Source organism: Mizuhopecten yessoensis, unplaced genomic scaffold (assembly GCF_002113885.1).
Source record: "Mizuhopecten yessoensis strain PY_sf001 unplaced genomic scaffold, ASM211388v2 scaffold9739, whole genome shotgun sequence".
Classification (NCBI taxonomy): Eukaryota; Metazoa; Mollusca; class Bivalvia; order Pectinida; family Pectinidae; genus Mizuhopecten; species Mizuhopecten yessoensis.
In genome coordinates, this window is record NW_018408198.1 from 305188 (window position 1) to 325568 (window position 20381).

At 35.1% G+C, this 20381-nt stretch overlaps 1 protein-coding gene across 1 annotated transcript; it reads right to left on the reverse strand.

Annotated features, from left to right (window-relative positions):
* Positions 1–5858: 5858 nt before the first annotated feature.
* On the reverse strand, positions 5859–19677 carry LOC110458757. The gene is made up of 2 exons (XM_021510649.1): positions 19352–19677; positions 5859–8894 (listed from the first exon to the last, which is right to left on the reverse strand). The coding sequence occupies exon 2, from the start codon at positions 8871–8873 to the stop codon at positions 6846–6848; it is 2028 nt and encodes a 675-aa protein (XP_021366324.1). The 5' UTR covers positions 8874–8894; positions 19352–19677; the 3' UTR covers positions 5859–6845.
* Positions 19678–20381: the final 704 nt, after the last annotated feature.

A 20381-nucleotide genomic window follows, 5' to 3' on the forward strand; every position in this document is an offset into this window, starting at 1 on the left:
TTGTACTTGTATGCTCATTGTACATATACACTCATTGTACATGTATGCTCATTGTACATGTACGCTCATTGTACTTGTATGCTCATGGTATATGTATGCTCATTGTAATTGTATGCTCATTGTATATGTATGCTCATTGACATCTCATTGTACATGTATACTCATTGTATATGTATGCTCATTGTACATCTTTAAATGTATACTCATTGTACATGTATGCTCATTGTACATCAATGTTCATTAAACATGTTTACTCATTGAACATGTATGCTCATTGTACATGTCTACTCATTATACATGTATGTTTATTGAACATGTATGTTCATTGTACATCTATACATGTATACTCATTGTACATGTACGCTCATTGTCCATGTATTCTCATTGTACATGTTTTTCATTGTACACGTATGCTCATTGTACATGTATGCTCATCGTACATGTATGCTCATTGTACAGGTATACATATATAATCATTGTACATGTATATTCAATATACATGTATGCTAATTAGACATGTTTACTTATTTTTATTGTACTTGTATACTCATTGTACATGTATACTTATTGAACATGTATGCTCATTGTACATGTTTTTCTTTGTAAATGTATGCCCATTGTAAATGTATACTCATTGTACATCTATACATGAATGCTCATTGTACATGTATACTCATTGTACATCTATACATGTATACTCATTGTACTTATATACTCAATGTACTTGTATGCTCATTGTACTTGTTTGCTCATTGTACATGTATGCTCATTGTTTTTGTATGCTCACTGTATATGTATGCTCATTGTACATGTATGCTCATTGAACATGTAAACTCACTGTACATGTTTGCTCATTGTACATCTTTAAATGTATGCTCATTGTACATGTCTACTCATTATACATGTATGTTTATTGAGCATGTATGCTAACCCTAACCCTAATATAAATGAGTAATGGTTAAATTATTCCATTATCTTCTGTATGGTTATATCGAGAGTATTATGAGTAAGAAAAGTTTTTATACATTTAGATGTTATCACGTAAGGAAAAGGAAGAAAGCATGGAGTACCGGTGATTAGTATTGTATGAGGTTAAAACGGCACTGTGCCATACACAGGTGATTACCTCTTTTATGCTTAAATGTTATACTTATATTTGGGAAAACCCAGTTTATCTATGCGCATTATGATATAGATCTTTACATTTTATTTAAAGGAAAGTAGATCTTTCGCTCTGAAAAATCAGTTTAATGTTATATGTTATGTTAGCTATTTAATGTAATTTAAATAGCATGATTGTAATAATAATTCTTACGAAGTTGATATCTTGGTCAAATGTAATTAAATATGCCCATTTATAGTTTATATTCGTGTTAAATGTAACAAGTGATATCTAAGAGTTACCTCCCTTTCGTGTAACCTATATGTGTAATGTGTATACGCTCTGAGTAATTGTAGTCTTTTAATTTGTGTTTGTTACAGAGTGTAGGTGTTTTAACCTCTGTCGAATAAAGAATTATTCACGACAAATAACGACTTGGTGGTCAATTTGAGACCCGGTTACAGAATGGTCATTGTATATGTATGTTCATTGTACATGTATTCTCATTGTACATCTAAACACGTATCCTCATTGTACATGTATGTTCATTTGACCTGTAATGGCATTGTACATGTATGTTGATATTACATGTCTGTTCATTGAAAATATATGCTCATTGTACCCTATACAATTATAGACTTTTGTGATGGTGAATATGACATTTAATTATGGCATCGTACATGTTTGTTCATTGAATATTGATGTACATGTATGTAAATAATACAACAAATCTACATGATCGATCATGAATACAAACTGTGATGTACGTCAGAAACAATTGGATTGTATTATACTTATCATTAACAAGAATGATAAACAAGTGCAATTAAACAATCAAATTAATAAAATAAAACATAGGTATGTGATACAATATCTTCGTGTCAGATTAAAGTTATACCACACATGAAACCTTACATCTGCTACACAACTAGATATGATCACGAGGGTCTACTAATAATACAAAACAATATCCATACAGGTGATTGTTAATACAAAAAGAAACCTATGCCAATTTTGTCCTTTGTGTCATTTTTCTTAGATAATTATTAATGTTATGCGTAAAATGTTGACTGTTGGTAAAAATTAAGACAGTGATTTGCAATGAAAATAACAAAAATACAACCTAAGAGATTGGAATAACTTTATTTCAGGATCAATTTAAAAATGAAACGTGAACAACAAAGAACCAAGAAGAATCAGCATATGATAATGAAGAAAGAATTTTGAACTGGGAAAAACCAGAATGACTGATAGGGTGCCACCTTATTATGCCGATGAGTCTCGATATGACAACGCACAAGGTCTAGGAGAACTAGGATATACACAAAAGTGAGCTGTCAGCATCCTACATGGCTGCTTTGTGGCTATTTTGTACATCTAATCAGTCTCAAAAGTAAAATTTACAACAACGGACCAAGTGAAAAACGCATATTAAATTTGAAATAGGTATGTTAAACACTTCTTGAGAAATGATGATAACGAATTTGGAGTCTCAAAATCCAATATACTATTTTTTGTGAATCTGGAATAAATTTAGTGATTGGAATGAGAGAAACAAATCTTTTCAATGCGAACCAAAAGGAACCGACATATCACATTTGAGTAATATATGACAAAGTAGCATCTGATGCTGTAGATTTCTTTAAAAACGGACGGTGTGCATGATGATTGAAGAAACATTTAGGCTGGTGATGTTCTGGTAAAACACAATCAATGCTGCCTAATAAATCATTAAAATCTGAACACCATACGTTTATGTATCATTCATATATACAGTTTTCAAATCAGGTAAACAATTTGTATAGACACTAGTAGTTAGTTAAGTAACAATAAATCATTTCTCCAAACTACCACACACATTAAACCATTATGCTCTATTACAGACTGTAAGTGACTACTACATACCTCGTAAACACTAAAACACGCCAGTAATACTACATACCTCGTGAACACTAAAGCACACCAGTAATACTACATACCTCGTAAACACTAAAACACACCAGTAATACTACATACCTCGTAAACACTAAAACACACCAGTAATACTACATACCTCGTAAACACTAAAACACACCAGTAATACTACATACCTCGTAAACACTAAAACACACCAGTAATACTACATACCTCGTAAACACTAAAACACACCAGTAATACTACATACCTCGTAAACACTAAAACACACCAGTAATACTACATACCTCGTAAACACTAAAACACACCAGTAATACTACATACCTCGTAAACACTAAAACACACCAGTAATACTACATACCTCGTAAACACTAAAACACACCAGTAATACTACATACCTCGTAAACACTAAAACACACCAGTAATACTACATACCTCGTAAACACTAAAACACACCAGTAATACTACATACCTCGTAAACACTAAAACACACCAGTAATACTACATACCTCGTAAACACTAAAACACACCAGTAATACTACATACCTCGTAAACACTAAAACACACCAGTAATACTACATACCTCGTAAACACTAAAACACACCAGTAATACTACATACCTCGTAAACACTAAAACACACCAGTAATACTACATACCTCGTAAACACTAAAACACACCAGTAATACTACATACCTCGTAAACACTAAAACACACCAGTAATACTACATACCTCGTAAACACTAAAACACACCAGTAATACTACATACCTCGTAAACACTAAAACACACCAGTAATACTACATACCTCGTAAACACTAAAACACACCAGTAATACTACATACCTCGTAAACACTAAAACACACCAGTAATACTACATACCTCGTAAACACTAAAACACACCAGTAATACTACATACCTCGTAAACACTAAAACACACCAGTAATACTACATACCTCGTAAACACTAAAACACACCAGTAATACTACATACCTCGTAAACACTAAAACACACCAGTAATACTACATACCTCGTAAACACTAAAACACACCAGTAATACTACATACCTCGTAAACACTAAAACACACCAGTAATACTACATACCTCGTAAACACTAAAACACACCAGTAATACTACATACCTCGTAAACACTAAAACACACCAGTAATACTACATACCTCGTAAACACTAAAACACACCAGTAATACTACATACCTCGTAAACACTAAAACACACCAGTAATACTACATACCTCGTAAACACTAAAACACACCAGTAATACTACATACCTCGTAAACACTAAAACACACCAGTAATACTACATACCTCGTAAACACTAAAACACACCAGTAATACTACATACCTCGTAAACACTAAAACACACCAGTAATACTACATACCTCGTAAACACTAAAACACACCAGTAATACTACATACCTCGTAAACACTAAAACACACCAGTAATACTACATACCTCGTAAACACTAAAACACACCAGTAATACTACATACCTCGTAAACACTAAAACACACCAGTAATACTACATACCTCGTAAACACTAAAACACACCAGTAATACTACATACCTCGTAAACACTAAAACACACCAGTAATACTACATACCTCGTAAACACTAAAACACACCAGTAATACTACATACCTCGTAAACACTAAAACACACCAGTAATACTACATACCTCGTAAACACTAAAACACACCAGTAATACTACATACCTCGTAAACACTAAAACACACCAGTAATACTACATACCTCGTAAACACTAAAACACACCAGTAATACTACATACCTCGTAAACACTAAAACACACCAGTAATACTACATACCTCGTAAACACTAAAACACACCAGTAATACTACATACCTCGTAAACACTAAAACACACCAGTAATACTACATACCTCGTAAACACTAAAACACACCAGTAATACTACATACCTCGTAAACACTAAAACACACCAGTAATACTACATACCTCGTAAACACTAAAACACACCAGTAATACTACATACCTCGTAAACACTAAAACACACCAGTAATACTACATACCTCGTAAACACTAAAACACACCAGTAATACTACATACCTCGTAAACACTAAAACACACCAGTAATACTACATACCTCGTAAACACTAAAACACACCAGTAATACTACATACCTCGTAAACACTAAAACACACCAGTAATACTACATACCTCGTAAACACTAAAACACACCAGTAATACTACATACCTCGTAAACACTAAAACACACCAGTAATACTACATACCTCGTAAACACTAAAACACACCAGTAATACTACATACCTCGTAAACACTAAAACACACCAGTAATACTACATACCTCGTAAACACTAAAACACACCAGTAATACTACATACCTCGTAAACACTAAAACACACCAGTAATACTACATACCTCGTAAACACTAAAACACACCAGTAATACTACATACCTCGTAAACACTAAAACACACCAGTAATACTACATACCTCGTAAACACTAAAACACACCAGTAATACTACATACCTCGTATACACTAAAACACACCAGTAATACTGCATACCTCGTAAACACTAAAACACACCAGTAATACTACGTACCTCGTTAACACTAAAACACACCAGTAATACTACATACCTCGTAAACACTAAAACACACCAGTAATACTACATACCGCAAAGCTGTCGCCCCGTTAATCTTTCGCCCCGTTAATCTTTCGCCCTTCACTGACAGATTCCTTATCCGCCCAGTGGTAAATTCGCCCTACATCGCCAACAGTGGAAATTCCCTGTAACGGCCTCTCCGACGAACACTTAGCATTCATGCAAATGTTTGTAACTAAATGAAGTATTTTTGAAATATTAAAAAAAAAAAAACCAGATTGTCAGTCCTTTATTATGAAACACAAGGTTGCATCACACACACTGGACCCAAATTGCATAACATACGGTACCTAAGTTAAGCCTCAGTGTAGACGAAATAGTGACAAAACATGTGCCGTCGCATACGTAATTGTTTTTAAAATTTCGCCGTCATATTAAATTCGCCCTCAGATTGGAAGGCGAAAGGGGCGAAAGTTTAACTGCGGCGAAGTTTTCCAATATACGGTACTCAATTTGCGTCAGTATAATCACGATATACAATCGCAAATTTCAAAATACAGTAGGGTTATCCCCTAAACATACGACACACAAGTATGAGTTATCAAGTTATCCAATAACTACCCAATACAGAATCACTACTCATAATATCAAAACAACAAGTTCTGTTACAGACTGTAGGTGACTATTACATTCCTCGTCAACACTGAAGTCGGTCACCAACCTACGACTATATTTAAATTACACCTTGCTAAAGTAGCCTGCAAACAATGATTGTTAATCAGTAATTAAAAAATTAAAAAACAGTCAGTACAAAAAGCCTAGACGTGTCCCGGGATGTGGAATTTCCTAGTCATGTTGCCTGATTTTTAAAAATATAACAGGATCATGAACCGTTTTGTTCGTGGGAATGCAAAACTAATGTTAAGACAGGTCTAGGAACTAAATAGTTTTCTTTAATTCCAATAACAGAGGGGAGTTGATGAATGTCAAACTCACCACTGCAATTCCTTAGGAAATCGCGTTCATCGTTCTAGGAACTGGACGTTCACCGATATTAATATATCACAATACGGATGTTAAGTATCTTGACATCCAACAGAGTTTTAAATGCGATAATGTTTACTTGGTGTGGCTGGTTCAGTATCACTTAAACGTTAGTAAAGTGTTATGTTCAGATCCTTTGTGTAGGAGTATTATATTAGTAATGTTTATATGCGTGAGTGCTGTAAACGTTCTATCCTCTCCTTGGCAGCGTTCTGATGTTGATCAAGTCCTTTACTTTGAAGAGATTCCGTGTATTCCCTGATAGCACTACGTGCGTCCCCAACCATTTCATAGCACATCCCCAGGAGATTGTGGACTATCCACTTCCTTGGCCTACTACTTACTTCAGACGTCAGGTACCGAAGGTCAATCAAGGATTTGTCACGTCTCCTTGTGTCTCCAAGTTCATGGTAACAAAGGAAAGACAGGAACACGGCGTAGTGGAGTGGAGGGATTCGAATGGAACCTCCCTGTTTAGCTTTTTTAATCTCTGTGTGTAAATGGGACGGACAGAACTTGGGAGCTTCTTTTGGTATTATGATATCTGATACAAATGCCTGGCATTTTTGCAGAAAGTTGTATCCACGTCCACAATAAAGCTTTTCATACATTTTCACACGATTAAAGTCTGAACGATCAAGACACATTTTGGATGAAGAGATCATGTGGCCACACATTTCTAATGTTTTCATGTAATTCCCAGTCTGGTAGTAAAATGTTAGTAGTCCTGGACTTGTAGGCGTTGTTGCAAACGGTTTCAATAAGTTTTTGCATTTCCTGAGATATTTGTACTTCGCTTTATTTCCTCTTGCGGTGATGTGTTCACTGAATGTTTCCATCCCTGTATTAGATATTGCTTGAATTGTTGCCAAGTAGGCTATGAATTCATCAATTTCCGACTTTGATCCTGAAAGGAGTTTCAACAACAAAGGAAGTTTACCAGAACTAAACCTTAAAATGAATGCTCTGTGGAAAACATACATATCACGACCACATTCTGACTTAGTTGGTTGAGGTAGTACATATTCCAATTCTCCTTTCCTTACATTACGGATACGCTCTCCTATGGATGGTTGTATAAATGTTCCAAATGAGAGACATCCCCAATTCATGTGATGGAGGTAAGTGAGAAAATACAGAAGTTTCCGTTGATTTTCACCATGAACTTTGCCAAGGAACATATTGTTGTTCTTAATGAAGTAGTTCGGACAATGTCCTACTTTTACCCAAATGACTAAAATCTTCAAACAAAACATGAAACAGAGAAACGTATGTTTTTCCTGCCAAAAGGATTCAGTTGTGCTTTCTACAGCATAGAATACAATTGTTTTCATAATATAGGAAGACAGAATATCTGCAGCACCTAACATTTGTTCCAACGTTCCAGATATCTGTTTCAGGAAGTACTTAAGAAGTCCATATACCAAAAACTGGACATGAGTTAAAGAATGAATGAGTTTCCTTTCCGCACTCACGAAGGATATCCTCCACTGTAGGAACGGGTCAGCAGACGTTTTATCCCCTACCGGGACTAGCTGACAACCACCATTTATTATCTGATCTCTCAAAGCTTTATCTGGCCAGTTGCGTGGTCTACCCACCCACTCATTAGCTTCACTTGGCCAATTATAACAAGGAAAGGAACTAACCTTATCTAAATCTATGAAATTTGTAACTTCTGACCCCTTTATTGTAATTGCTGGGCCATGAATTTCCATATTTGGCTGATTCATTGTACAAGAAAATTCTTGTCTGTATATTTCACTTGATACGAAAAATACATCCCCTACTGGAACAAGGGATTTCCATAAGCGTGGATGAATTTTCTGTCCCCGTTGAAGTAGTTCCAGGTGCACATAACCAGGTCGGCCTCCAGCCTCTCTCATCATCAAAACTGATTTATTTGTGCGGTCAATTTCACTACTGATGTCCTTATCTGGACACATAACTATCGCATATTTGTCTATATACATAGTGTCTACATCTGACCCCTTAAAGCGTATTCCTTCTGACAAGCTTCCCGTAGTAAACGGTTCGCATTCACATGGTGCATTTTCTGTAAAACGTCCTAGTTTATCCTGAATAACTGTCAGTCTCCTCAAGGCAGCCACTTTCTCACGGTTCCCTATAAATCTGTCTAAGATGTGATATAGAATCCAAGACTTCTCGTACAGCTCATCCTGATCGGACATTTCAGTTATATGTCACAGATCCTGTAAATATAAAACAGAATCAACATTATCTGATTTAAAACAAAACTACTATTTCACTTCTGACTGATAAAACATTTAAGTTAGGATTAAAATTTCTGACAGCCACTCTGAATAAAAGCTTACTTCAATACAAATAACACAATTCTGTGTGGTAGACATAGTTTTAAAATAGTTCGACTGTACTGTCCTTTCATGATTATAGCATGTGTAATTAAATGTTCCACCTAATACTTTTCTGATAAGTATAATACTTCATTAGAAGCAGTTGAAAATCAGTTAATATGACCCTGATGACCCTGAGAATGATTAAGGATTATTCATTCATGAAAGAAATATAAACCAACAAAATAAAATTCTTAAATAAAAACCTATTATTCTACAACTCATGGTAATACATAGTTCATATTGACCCACGTGACCTTAAATATTTCGAACTCATTCATTTTAACAAGCCCACCTCAGTACGTTACAGGAAAATTATGATGAGATCAGACCTAGTCTTCTTAGTAAAGATCGTTTGAATTATTATGCAACGGAAGTTCTCATTTTGAAAGTATGTCAAACTCTTCCACAACCGTGAGATACAGGTTGATGTTGTAGGTCTCGTGAGATACAGGTTAATGTTGTAGGTCTCGTGAGATAGAGGATAATGTTGTAGGTCTCGTGAGATACAGGTTAATGTTGTAGGTCTCCTGAGATACAGGTTAATGTTGTAGGTCTCGTGAGATACAGGTTAATGTAGTTCTCGTTTGTAAAATTGAATTGGAAAAAAGCAATGCACAATCACTAAGTGGCTAAATAAGTCGGAAAACAGAGAAAAATATTAAATCGCTATTGAAACACTTAAAAAGAGTAAAATTAAATAGTTTGTTAACTAATTGGTTGGCATTCGATCGGCTGAGCTGGCTGAGGGTACTAAATGTGAGAAAACGAAGGGCCCAGTAGGGCAAACGGTACAAATACGGTTCTATTTCTGCTGAACTTGTCAGGACCATGATAACCGAATTCTAATGGAAGTGTTATGCGTACACTACTGTGCAGTGGTTATTTAAAATTAGACATGATCATGCACACTACCTGACTGAAACATTCGTGACCAAATCTCAATTTTACAGATTCATTTTGTTTAATATGAATATATAAGCAGTCGTCAATAGCCGAGATAGCAATTCAGCAAATATTAGAAAATAAAAGTAATTGATCAAATGGCTATTTTGAAAGTTCAATCTTTATTAAGCACATCATATAACTCTCTTTTGAAAAATGTCACCCAACTAAACTAAAACAACACTAACGTTGGTTTTAAGTTCCCCACTGGAAATGGTTAAGCTGGCGTAGAAACATTATACGATAAACTAACGTACATTGGCTGGAAATGGGCCGAGCTAATAAGCAGAACTTAACTGCAGTTTCGTTAACATCCAACATCAAGTACTAGTGGGAAGTATTTGTTAGCCTGTACACAATAAAGAGACCACATACTTGACAGTTGATCCTACTTGTCCTCGTGCATTCTATGCAATATTTGATAACATATTCTACTCTAGGGAAGTGGTGCGTCAGTTTGAACATTGTCATCGATTACTTCGCTCCTGAAGAGGCTTAAATTTCACCTTTGAAGACTACTTTATAAACCTTACCGACGTGTGGCTGAAGTTGAAAACCTGAGTCATTAAGGTAATTTTGGACATTTTGACTTTGTCCTTCATACGATGACAACCCCGATTTGGTGTCTTTGACGAGGATTTTGATCATAGGAAGGAGCTTTGGAAAAAATAACCAGTGGTACCAGACGGAAAGGATCAAGACAACAAAATCAAATTTATGTTCTACCAATACTCTCTGTTTCCTCATAAAATACCTATTTCTTTTATATTAAAAGAAGCATTGTGCTGTTTTCAAAAGTTAATGACATAACCACAGCTCTTGCTTTCTTTTGTTTTAGACCTCATAAAGACACGCTTGGTTATTAAGTAGCTTGCTTTACTGTGGTGGACCAAGCTTTTGGTAAACCAATTTTACAAGGAAACTCTATGAAAAAAGGTAAACAAATTAACGGTATGACATGAAAACGGATAAGCAGTGCGTCGAGAATCTGAACACATAAACTTGATAATCTACACATAAATTACTTATACAATGTACCTCATAAATGAACTTACCAATCTCGAGACAATTCCTTTGTCACAAAAAAGGGACTCTAAGCGAAACAAATCGGTAATAACTTTGGCTGGAAATGTGTTTTATTTCTTATTTTGGAATTTCAGCTTTAGCTGAAGAGAGAGACAGGCAACAATATAGAGCGACCTTAGCAAACACAATCTATGCTGTTATAACTCTACGACACTTTTTTTTAATCTAAACATTGTGATAATAAATCTTTCTGGAAAAATGGATCAAAGCAGGGGATGTCATATTGAGGACGTAAATGAATGTGTACAATAAGACTTTACGTTGAACAAAGAACAATATCGCAGGATGAGTTCATTGTATCTTAATGAAATGAGACTTCGTTTATTAGTCCCCCATCGGTTCACAGATGGGACAATAGGTTTGCACTCAGGCCGTCCAAATTCCGTTTGTCCTAAAAGGTTTTCCGAGACATATTTTCTAAATCATATTAATTTGAGTAACCAGATTTGGAATGCAAAGTATGTCACTGTGACCTATGGTTTGACCTTTGTCTTATCTGTTGAACACAAGTTTGCTTGAGGCATTTTTCACGTGGAATTACCAGATTTGGTGTAGAAGTATATCTTGGGAATGAGGAGTTTCAAGTATCAAAGAGTTGTTAGCTGAGACCTATTTTTGACCTTGACCTTTGACCTAATCCTTTATTAACGTGTTCGCATATATTCTATACTATTTCACCCATAGTAACCAGATTTGGTATGCAGGTATGTCTTGGCTGTTTGAGTATACAATACAAGAAGCATGTCATTGTGAATTAAATGAAGAGATAGGTGTACAGTAGGTAAGAAAGAAATAATTACTAGTGTGGTCAATGGATTGCCTTGCAATACTTTGCCTGGTTTTGTAATGTAAATTTCGTAAACTTTATATTGTGAAATAAAATAATCGTTTTCGAATTGACTACTGAATTGTGAGGTGGTGAGATAAACCTGCTGCGATGTTTTATACGTATAAGGGTTTCGAGACCATAGGGAAGTGTTTTGCTAGGCTTCACTGACAGGTAATAGAGTGAGGTAAGCAAGCTAATAGTATCCAGTTAGCAAATAAAACAAATAAAGCACAAATGAGCTAGCGTTGAAATATAGTTTCATTGGTAAAAGAAACATTTTCACTAGACCTGATTTGATCAATTCTGTGAAATCTACAAGCTGCGGGCTAGCGGAAGTTTCCCTAACACCTCGGATATCTACCTAAATAAAGCCCTATAAACCATGAGTTAGTTACCTTGAACCGTTCGAGGAACACACAAACTCCTCTTTTGAAGACTATTCTTTACCTTGACAGTGAAATAAGCAAGGGAGAAATAAAGAAGAGAAAAAAATAGAATCTCGGATTGAAAATTTACAACAACAAAAGGATCGACAGAAAGAAGGTATTTATGTTTCGGAGTGTGAGTTACAGGTAAATTCAGAGAAAAAAATTGAAGGGATAATTCTAAATGAAAGTCTAGATGAAAAGTAGAGAGTTAAAAAGGTTCAAAGTATTTTTGTTATTTAGATTTACTATCAAGAAAAAACAATTCACAAACTTATTACTGATATTGAAAGCGATTAAGAAATATGAAAGATATGTTGGAAAAACAAAATGTTTGTTTATCAAAAGTTGTATACAAGTACTAATGCAAGTATCAATGCAAACCAATGTTGTTTATTTGGCGGAGGTAATCCTTTTACATAAAAACTTTCACATGAGCAGTAAATAAAATTAAAGGTCCAATAAATTATCAAGAATGTTTAGCTTTCCGTAAAAATATGAATAATAATAAATCTCTAGGTATTGATGGTTTCACCGTGTAATTCCATATTTGTTATTGAATGATATAAACCTTTATCTAATCAAGCACACGAAGAACGTCAATTTTCGGTCGGTCAGAGACAAGATATGATAACGTTCATTCCAAAAGAAGGTAATTCTAAATCATATGAAAACATATGGCGCCCAATTACTCTACTTGACGTTGATTATAAGATAGTTTCTTCTGTTATTTCTAGTAGAATTAATGTAGCACTGGACACTCTGATTAATGACACAGACATTGGATCTTTAAAGGGGCATCACGGTGAAGTAACTTTTGTTTTGTCTTTTTTTCAAATACTACATAAACATATCAAGTGAGACTCCTCATGGATAATAACGATCGGATTTGGCTGAAATAGATTCATAAAAAGGATTAAATCTAAGATAATCATCGGTATTTCTACCTGTCTGACCAACGTTTTGTTCAGGGACTTCCCTCTTCTAACGCATGCGCATAGCACACCATTTTTTTGTAAACAAAATGACTGGCCGTGTGAAGTAAGCGAAAGAAAAGTGTTGTACCGGGTCAGCTACGAAGCGAAAAGTTGCCAAATGGTCAAAAGATAGCGCAAGGAGTACGTTACGGAATCATTATTGCAGGTGGGAAGTATTGAAAGGAGAAAGTAACTGCCCTAGCAGTTAGTACGGTGCATGTATTCTTCCGGATAGCCGGTTAAGCTGAAATGGAATCGACAGAAATGCTAGCGCTGTTTATGTTATGCATAACTATATAAAACTATTAACCTCGCTAGTATCTTTGTCTGAGTGTGAACACAAATGAACTTAGTTTAATATGTTAATGGACATGTATCGGAGATTGTTTACCTTGTGTTTCTATAATTATACAGTGGTTTATGCGAAAGGATAATTGACTGGTTAGTCCTCCATGGGATACATGGCGTATTCTGTTCTCTCCTCTGTCGGTACTTGGGGTCAAATGAGACACGTGCGCTATTAGACTTACATAATTTATAATATTATCGGGTTCAGTAAAATGGTATGATTTAATCATATTGCTGAATTAAACGTTTTTGTTTTTGTTTTTACATGCAAGATTGAAATTAGTACTTATATGAATACCCGGCCTCCTCTGGCACGACGACACAATATATAAAAAAAATCGCTCTTCGTCAGAAAGCTACGTTATCGCAGCTAGATTAAAAATATCAAAATGACGGACCAGGGTGAATATCTGAGGAAGGAGAACCTACTTCTAGTAAATAGGATCGCATAACATTTTTAAATCGTAATTTTTCAACAGTTCATGTTTTCATATGATGTTGACTTAGAATGTATGATGATGTAACAACCTTTCTCTATAAAGAATTAATTTTCGACTTCAGATAGAATCGGAATACGTATTGAAAACAGGGGGGAAAACTTTTGTGCTGCCGATAACTACGGCTTCTGTTTCGGACAAAAATTAAATGATTAAAAAACATTGAAAAGGGTCCATTTACAAGATTGCTTTAATCTATCTAAAGTTTTGAAAAAGTATAATTATCAAGTACTTAACACGTTCCATATCTGACACATATTCTATAGTTTATTGTGTGTGATGGATAATATGACTTACTAAGTGTTAGCGTATGGAGATAGTGAAAGTGGGAAAGAGAGTATACATACATTTATATGCATGGTATAGAAAAAAGTATTTGGCCAAAGACATTGAGTTGTACAATGTAATACAAAAACTCACAAACGTTTCTCTTTTTTTATACGCGTGTAGTTTGTCATTGCATATTTGCACTTTATGAAAACATTTGAAAAGGAATATTCGTCTCGTGAATATTCCTTTTTACAGAAAGGTTTGTCCCATGGTTGAGGGAAGGTGTTTCGCCCCATACCATCTGTATAGGTCACATTCCGGTGCTAAATTCAATATATATTTATAATATATATCTACTTTATGTCTATGCCTATTATCATTGTTGACATTTAATTGTAAATGTATGACGGGAGAAGGCTGTGATAAATTGTAAAAATTTGTGCCCCGTCCCTTGTTCAATTTTATTGGCAACAAATATGTTTAAAGCTAAATAAATTTAAATTCTGAATATTGGCAAGTGTGCAATTAACTTATGATGATGACTAATTACTGTTCAATAAGTTTGAATACGGACTTAGAAATCATATAACTTGGTTTCATAGTGCGGTAAGAAGTTGCAGTTGGCTGAAGGCCCCTCTCTGGGGGCCCCTTTGGAAACCGTTTCATCTCGCTCAGACCACTTGTGTGTGTACTGCCTAGTCAAGTGACGTTATCGGTGCTATTTTCAGAAGGGCTTTCCCGAACAATTCAAGTGGTAAAACTGGACATTTGGAACGGACTATGAATATTGGGATAGCGAGGTAACATAAGTGGAAGTGCATACAATACATACATTCATTAAAAAAAAATGTGTCTCTTCACGTGATGTCCCTTTAAGGGGTAGATAGATGGGGGAGGATACTACAGACAAAAATATACCAGGGTTGATTTTACTAATAGATTTTGAAATACCTTTCGAGGACTCTCTAAAATTAAATTTATATTGGAAGCTTTTGATTTTTATAGTTTTGTCCCATCAATGTTGAAATAGATAAATGCTTTCTATCAGAGTAATACACTATGTGTATAATGGACAATGCTAAGAGCTTTTCTTACGTCAAGTGGGGTGTAAGGCAAGGTGACCCAGTTAGTGCATTTATTTTCATATTGTATGTTGAATTATTAAGTTCTGCAATGCAATTTAACCCGGATATAAATGGGATAAAATTGAATCATGCAGAATACTTCATTACTCAATATGTTATTAAATGTCATACCAAGATCATGGAATAATATACAATTAAATCTATTTAGAGGGAAGAGACTCTTTGCAGTTATTTTGGTCATCAATCTTACAACCTATGAAAAAAACCTAGGAATATAGACCCATTCAAAGAGCCAGAAAGTGAGTTATTCGGCAATACCTTGGAAACAAAATGAATAGGAAAACAATTCTTTACTCATAGTAATAAAATATTTTATATACAGGTGTAAAATAAAGGCAATTATTCCTACGTTTAATGAATTTAAGACTTATATACGTATATATACATCAATAGAGCTTTTCAGACTTTACAATTATACTGCTGTAAATGAAAACAGGATTATAAGTAAGTGGAATTGTGTGGATCAATTACTGAATGATTGAGTACTAAATGTGTTGGTGTCTTTTTCATGATTTTTTTGTTAGAAATTAAGTAGTCAGTATATCATGTGCAATTTTTTAATAGTAATCAGACAAGTATACTTATTTACATGTTTACTCAATATATATATGGTGGTCGATCTTGGATAATTTTTATTTTATTCTATAGTTTCCTTCACAAGAACTTGATTTTCTACAATTTATATACTTTTTTGACCATCAATAATGCCGTATAATAAGAAACTGAAGTAAAATAAGCGATAACGTTTATGTAATATGAATATTATGTTGACAAATACTGTGACATAATGTTACCACAAAAAATTGAATAAAAAAGAGAATTTTCGCAAAGCTTACAGATCGGGACAATTCAGGGATAATTTTTTTTAATACATCTTAATTTCTGAAATAATAACTGTGAACCTTCGCACGGGATTTAGTTGCTGCGAACAATATCGGTTCTATCTTATGGACTTTGAGAAAAACTATGCGACCAGGAACCAAGTATGATTGACAGATTAACAGGAACATTAGCAATTCTTATAATTGAAGGTGGTATGCATGTTTTGCGCGTGCCAGTGAATTATTGTGTTTACTGTATGTATGGTTTATATCCTTGATTGATTTATGAGGATATTATACAATGACATGATATAAGGATGATGATTATTTATATATATATATATATACTATATTTTTGTCTGTAGGATGGAGGTCACCAAGGATACAGCCATGATATATGTTTGATATTGGGTTAAGGGTATTTTCGTATTAAACGAGTCATTTATTATTGATGAAAAAAAATAATGTTTTCACGTGGGCGGGGGATGAATAGTACTTATATGGCATTGAGTGTTTACAAGCTCGTGACAGTTATATTGTTAAATAAGTGTTGGTGATATACACCGACAAGTACGAGCGGGAAGTATTTATTAGCTTGTACACATTCTAGTAACCACATACTTGAAAATTGAATGGTACCATCACTGATCCCACTTAACCTCGATTGTTCATGTTATCTATCATTTCAGTATATTTCCGAAATCAGCGTAGTGATGTGTCAATCAGTTCAAACTTAATCGGTACACCTCACGTTTTCTCGGTATATAATACTTAGCACCTCACTCGGAACCTCTCTAACAATACTACTGTGGTTAAAGTTTAGATACATAGATAAGCAGTGGACCATCGAAAGTGTAGGAATGAATGCATTAACCAGGTAAAACGTCGGACCCTGTTCATAGAACATCCCATTTTCCATTCATATCAGTATACAACAAATGCCTAGGGCTCAACATGGGTATATTTATTGTGTATCAGATTTTAAGTAGGATGAATCACCTTTTTGGTTTTAGAGAAGCTACTAAAAATACCTTTACCAGGTCATTGCCTGTGATCGTTAGTTTTAGAGAAGCTACTCACCTTTACCAGGCCATTGCCTGTGATTGTTAGTTTTAGAGAAGCTACTAAAAACACCTTTACCAGGCCATTGCCTGTGATCGTTAGTTTTAGAGAAGCTACTGAAAACACCTTTACCAGGCCATTGCCTGTGTCCGTTAGTTTTAGAGAAGCTACTCACCTTTACCAGGCCATTGCCTGTGTTCGTTAGTTTTAGAGAAGCTACTCACCTTTACCAAGCCATTGCCTGTGATCGTTAGTTTTAGAGAAGCTACTCACCTTTACCAGGCCATTACCTGTGATAGTTTTAGAGAAGCTACTGAAAACGCCTTTACCAGGCCATTGCCTGTGATAGTTAGTTTTAGAGAAGCTACTGAAAACACCTTTACCAGGCCATTGTCTTTGATCGTTAGTGCTTAGTGCTTATCCAACACCATCTCTAGATTTATGAGTTACACATACCACAAATTATAAAAAACATCCTACTTAATACACGATTTCCCAACCCTACACGATTTATCACGATAAGGGCACTTGTGATACGTTTTTTCATCCGACCGATTTCCCACCCTGCTCCAGGTAACATTACACCAACTTAGATAGAGAGCAGGGTTAGAAATCTAAGTTGGTGTAATGTTACCTGGATCTAATTACGTGTTGTTTTGTCTGTTTCGAAAAAAATACATTGTACAAGAAAACATTTATGAGCTTATGTGAATCACTCTTGTTGGCTCATTTGAAAACTCACAGGGAGTCTTTTGGCGAGAGTAAAAATTTAGTATCTGGAGAAAAACTAGCTTGCTGGTAGGGTGACCCCATACCGTAACATGTTCGACCGGGGTATTGAACCACTACTTATAGAACGAAAGAGCCGAGCTAGCCAACCGTACTTTGTTTTAATTTTGTTTTCAACGCAACGGCCAATTAAGTTTATTCTTTTGAAATCTATTCACTTGAGGTTTTTCCTTCATAATTTGATGTCTAGTTTAAGTCTTTGTATATAGCATGTCGTAAACCACTGTAGCAGTATAGTGCACTAGTGTACACGCATTGATGAAAACGAGGCCATACAGGTTTCTGTCTTATTAGCCATGCAGGAAATGAACAAATAAGCCTAAAGTTACCACAATCGTCCTGATTCAAAATCGGTGTTCGCACGAGACAACCAATAATATGTCTAGATAAAACTGAATTTCCCCCCTGGATGATAATTCTTGTTGCGAAATCGGCATAGAACTAGGGGCGTGAAAGGTTATTTCTGGCCTCATCATTTAGAATTAGTTTTTATATTTTGAAATAAATGGGGTTCGAAAATATGAAAATTCAAATTCATTCTACAACTTGTTTAGGAGATATAGCATTACATAAAAACCAGCATTTGCGTAATAAAATGTGTAAATATCGTCTGTTTTGTACTACTTGGTTGACGATTGGTCCTTTTGAAGAAAATTAACTTAACAAACATCAACGTTTGAAAGCTCCGCATGCAACAAATATGTATTTGGCATAAATAGCACTGTTCATTCGTTGAAAGTAATTTGTATTCGTCACATGCGGAAACTTTCATTTCTACGTGCTGGCTGTCCAAACACGAAATGTTGGCTATTTCTGTATAGCAACGCAATGTTGTTGCTATGGTAGGGCATCTGTGCATACGCATTGGAAATAATCTTAACCAACAAAGAAAGCAACAATGAACCAATATGATGATCATAAAAGAAGTTGGTAAATGAATTCAGTTTTATTTTAGCTAAAAAAGACCAGTAACGCCCCAAGTCTTAAAGCACGGGTTTTCAACCAGTAACTAAATCGTACAGGGGTGGACAATCGTGTCGTAACAACCCACTCCGACCCACTGAATATATGACATATAATAAATATACGTTTAAATCTTACCAGAAGTTTTCTCATCTAATGAATCACCTTGGTTTGATGTGGAATGTCAGACGAATTTGTTATACACCTGGAAGAATCCAGAGAATGAAGAAGTGAACTGTTCTCATCACTGTCGATGCTGTCGGGGTGATATTTGTACTATATGTTCATCACAGCGTTTTCCATTAATAAAGAGTCATCTCAAATTAGAATTCCACACCGCATTAAATCAGCTATAAACCTTTTAACGTTTCATATTCTACATACAAACCTTTGTATACAAATATATGCAGATAATGTTTCTGTAAAATATATGTTTTACATCCTGTCTCTGTACGCGCTGACTCTATTATGACCTGCCTGTTGATGTCAGGTTGCTTTATACACATATAGAGCTGATACATACTTATATGTCTATAAACACTTGCTTCCGTTTCTCATTATACAGATAAAACGATCAAGAAAACGGGTGTTCCTAGCGTATAATGGAAGATTATAAGTGTATGTTCATGAGGTGGATCTATGTTTGCGTTAATGTATTATGTATTGGATAGTAGCAGGCCTACACTCCCTATAGTAGTATGTATACTATTGTACCTTAGTTACAATGTACGTCTCTAATATCAGTTAGTTAGTGCTCCTTGTTCTGATACCGTTTGTTCTCTACCCATAACATTCTACTTTATACCCATATCGTTTACCAATTGTCTAGAGAAAATGTTGCAGATTCCCGCCGACGTGTGACGATGCAGGATATGAAAATGTGAATTTCTCAATCCGCGTCCTGAGAGCAACACTTTATCGCGTCGTCATTCTGATTCAAATGACAGTGCTCAATTACATGGGAGCGTTCAGTATAAAATCACTGGGCCTTATGTTGGTCCACGTGCCGTTCGAATGAACATTTTCGTCGTAGGTCTCCCCAAATAAATCGCCAGAGTCGTTATAGCGCCAAAAGTAAACAAATGGCAGTATAACGACGTCTTAGAGAACAATTAACAACCGTATCCATTATCATATTTCAAGTTCACATTTTTTTCCTGACAATTTC

What these genes read in the sequence shown, in the direction of transcription:
- LOC110458757 (XM_021510649.1), bottom strand. Translation starts at nt 8,873, where the DNA reads ATGTCCGATCAGGATGAGCTGTACGAGAAGTCTTGGATTCTATATCAC.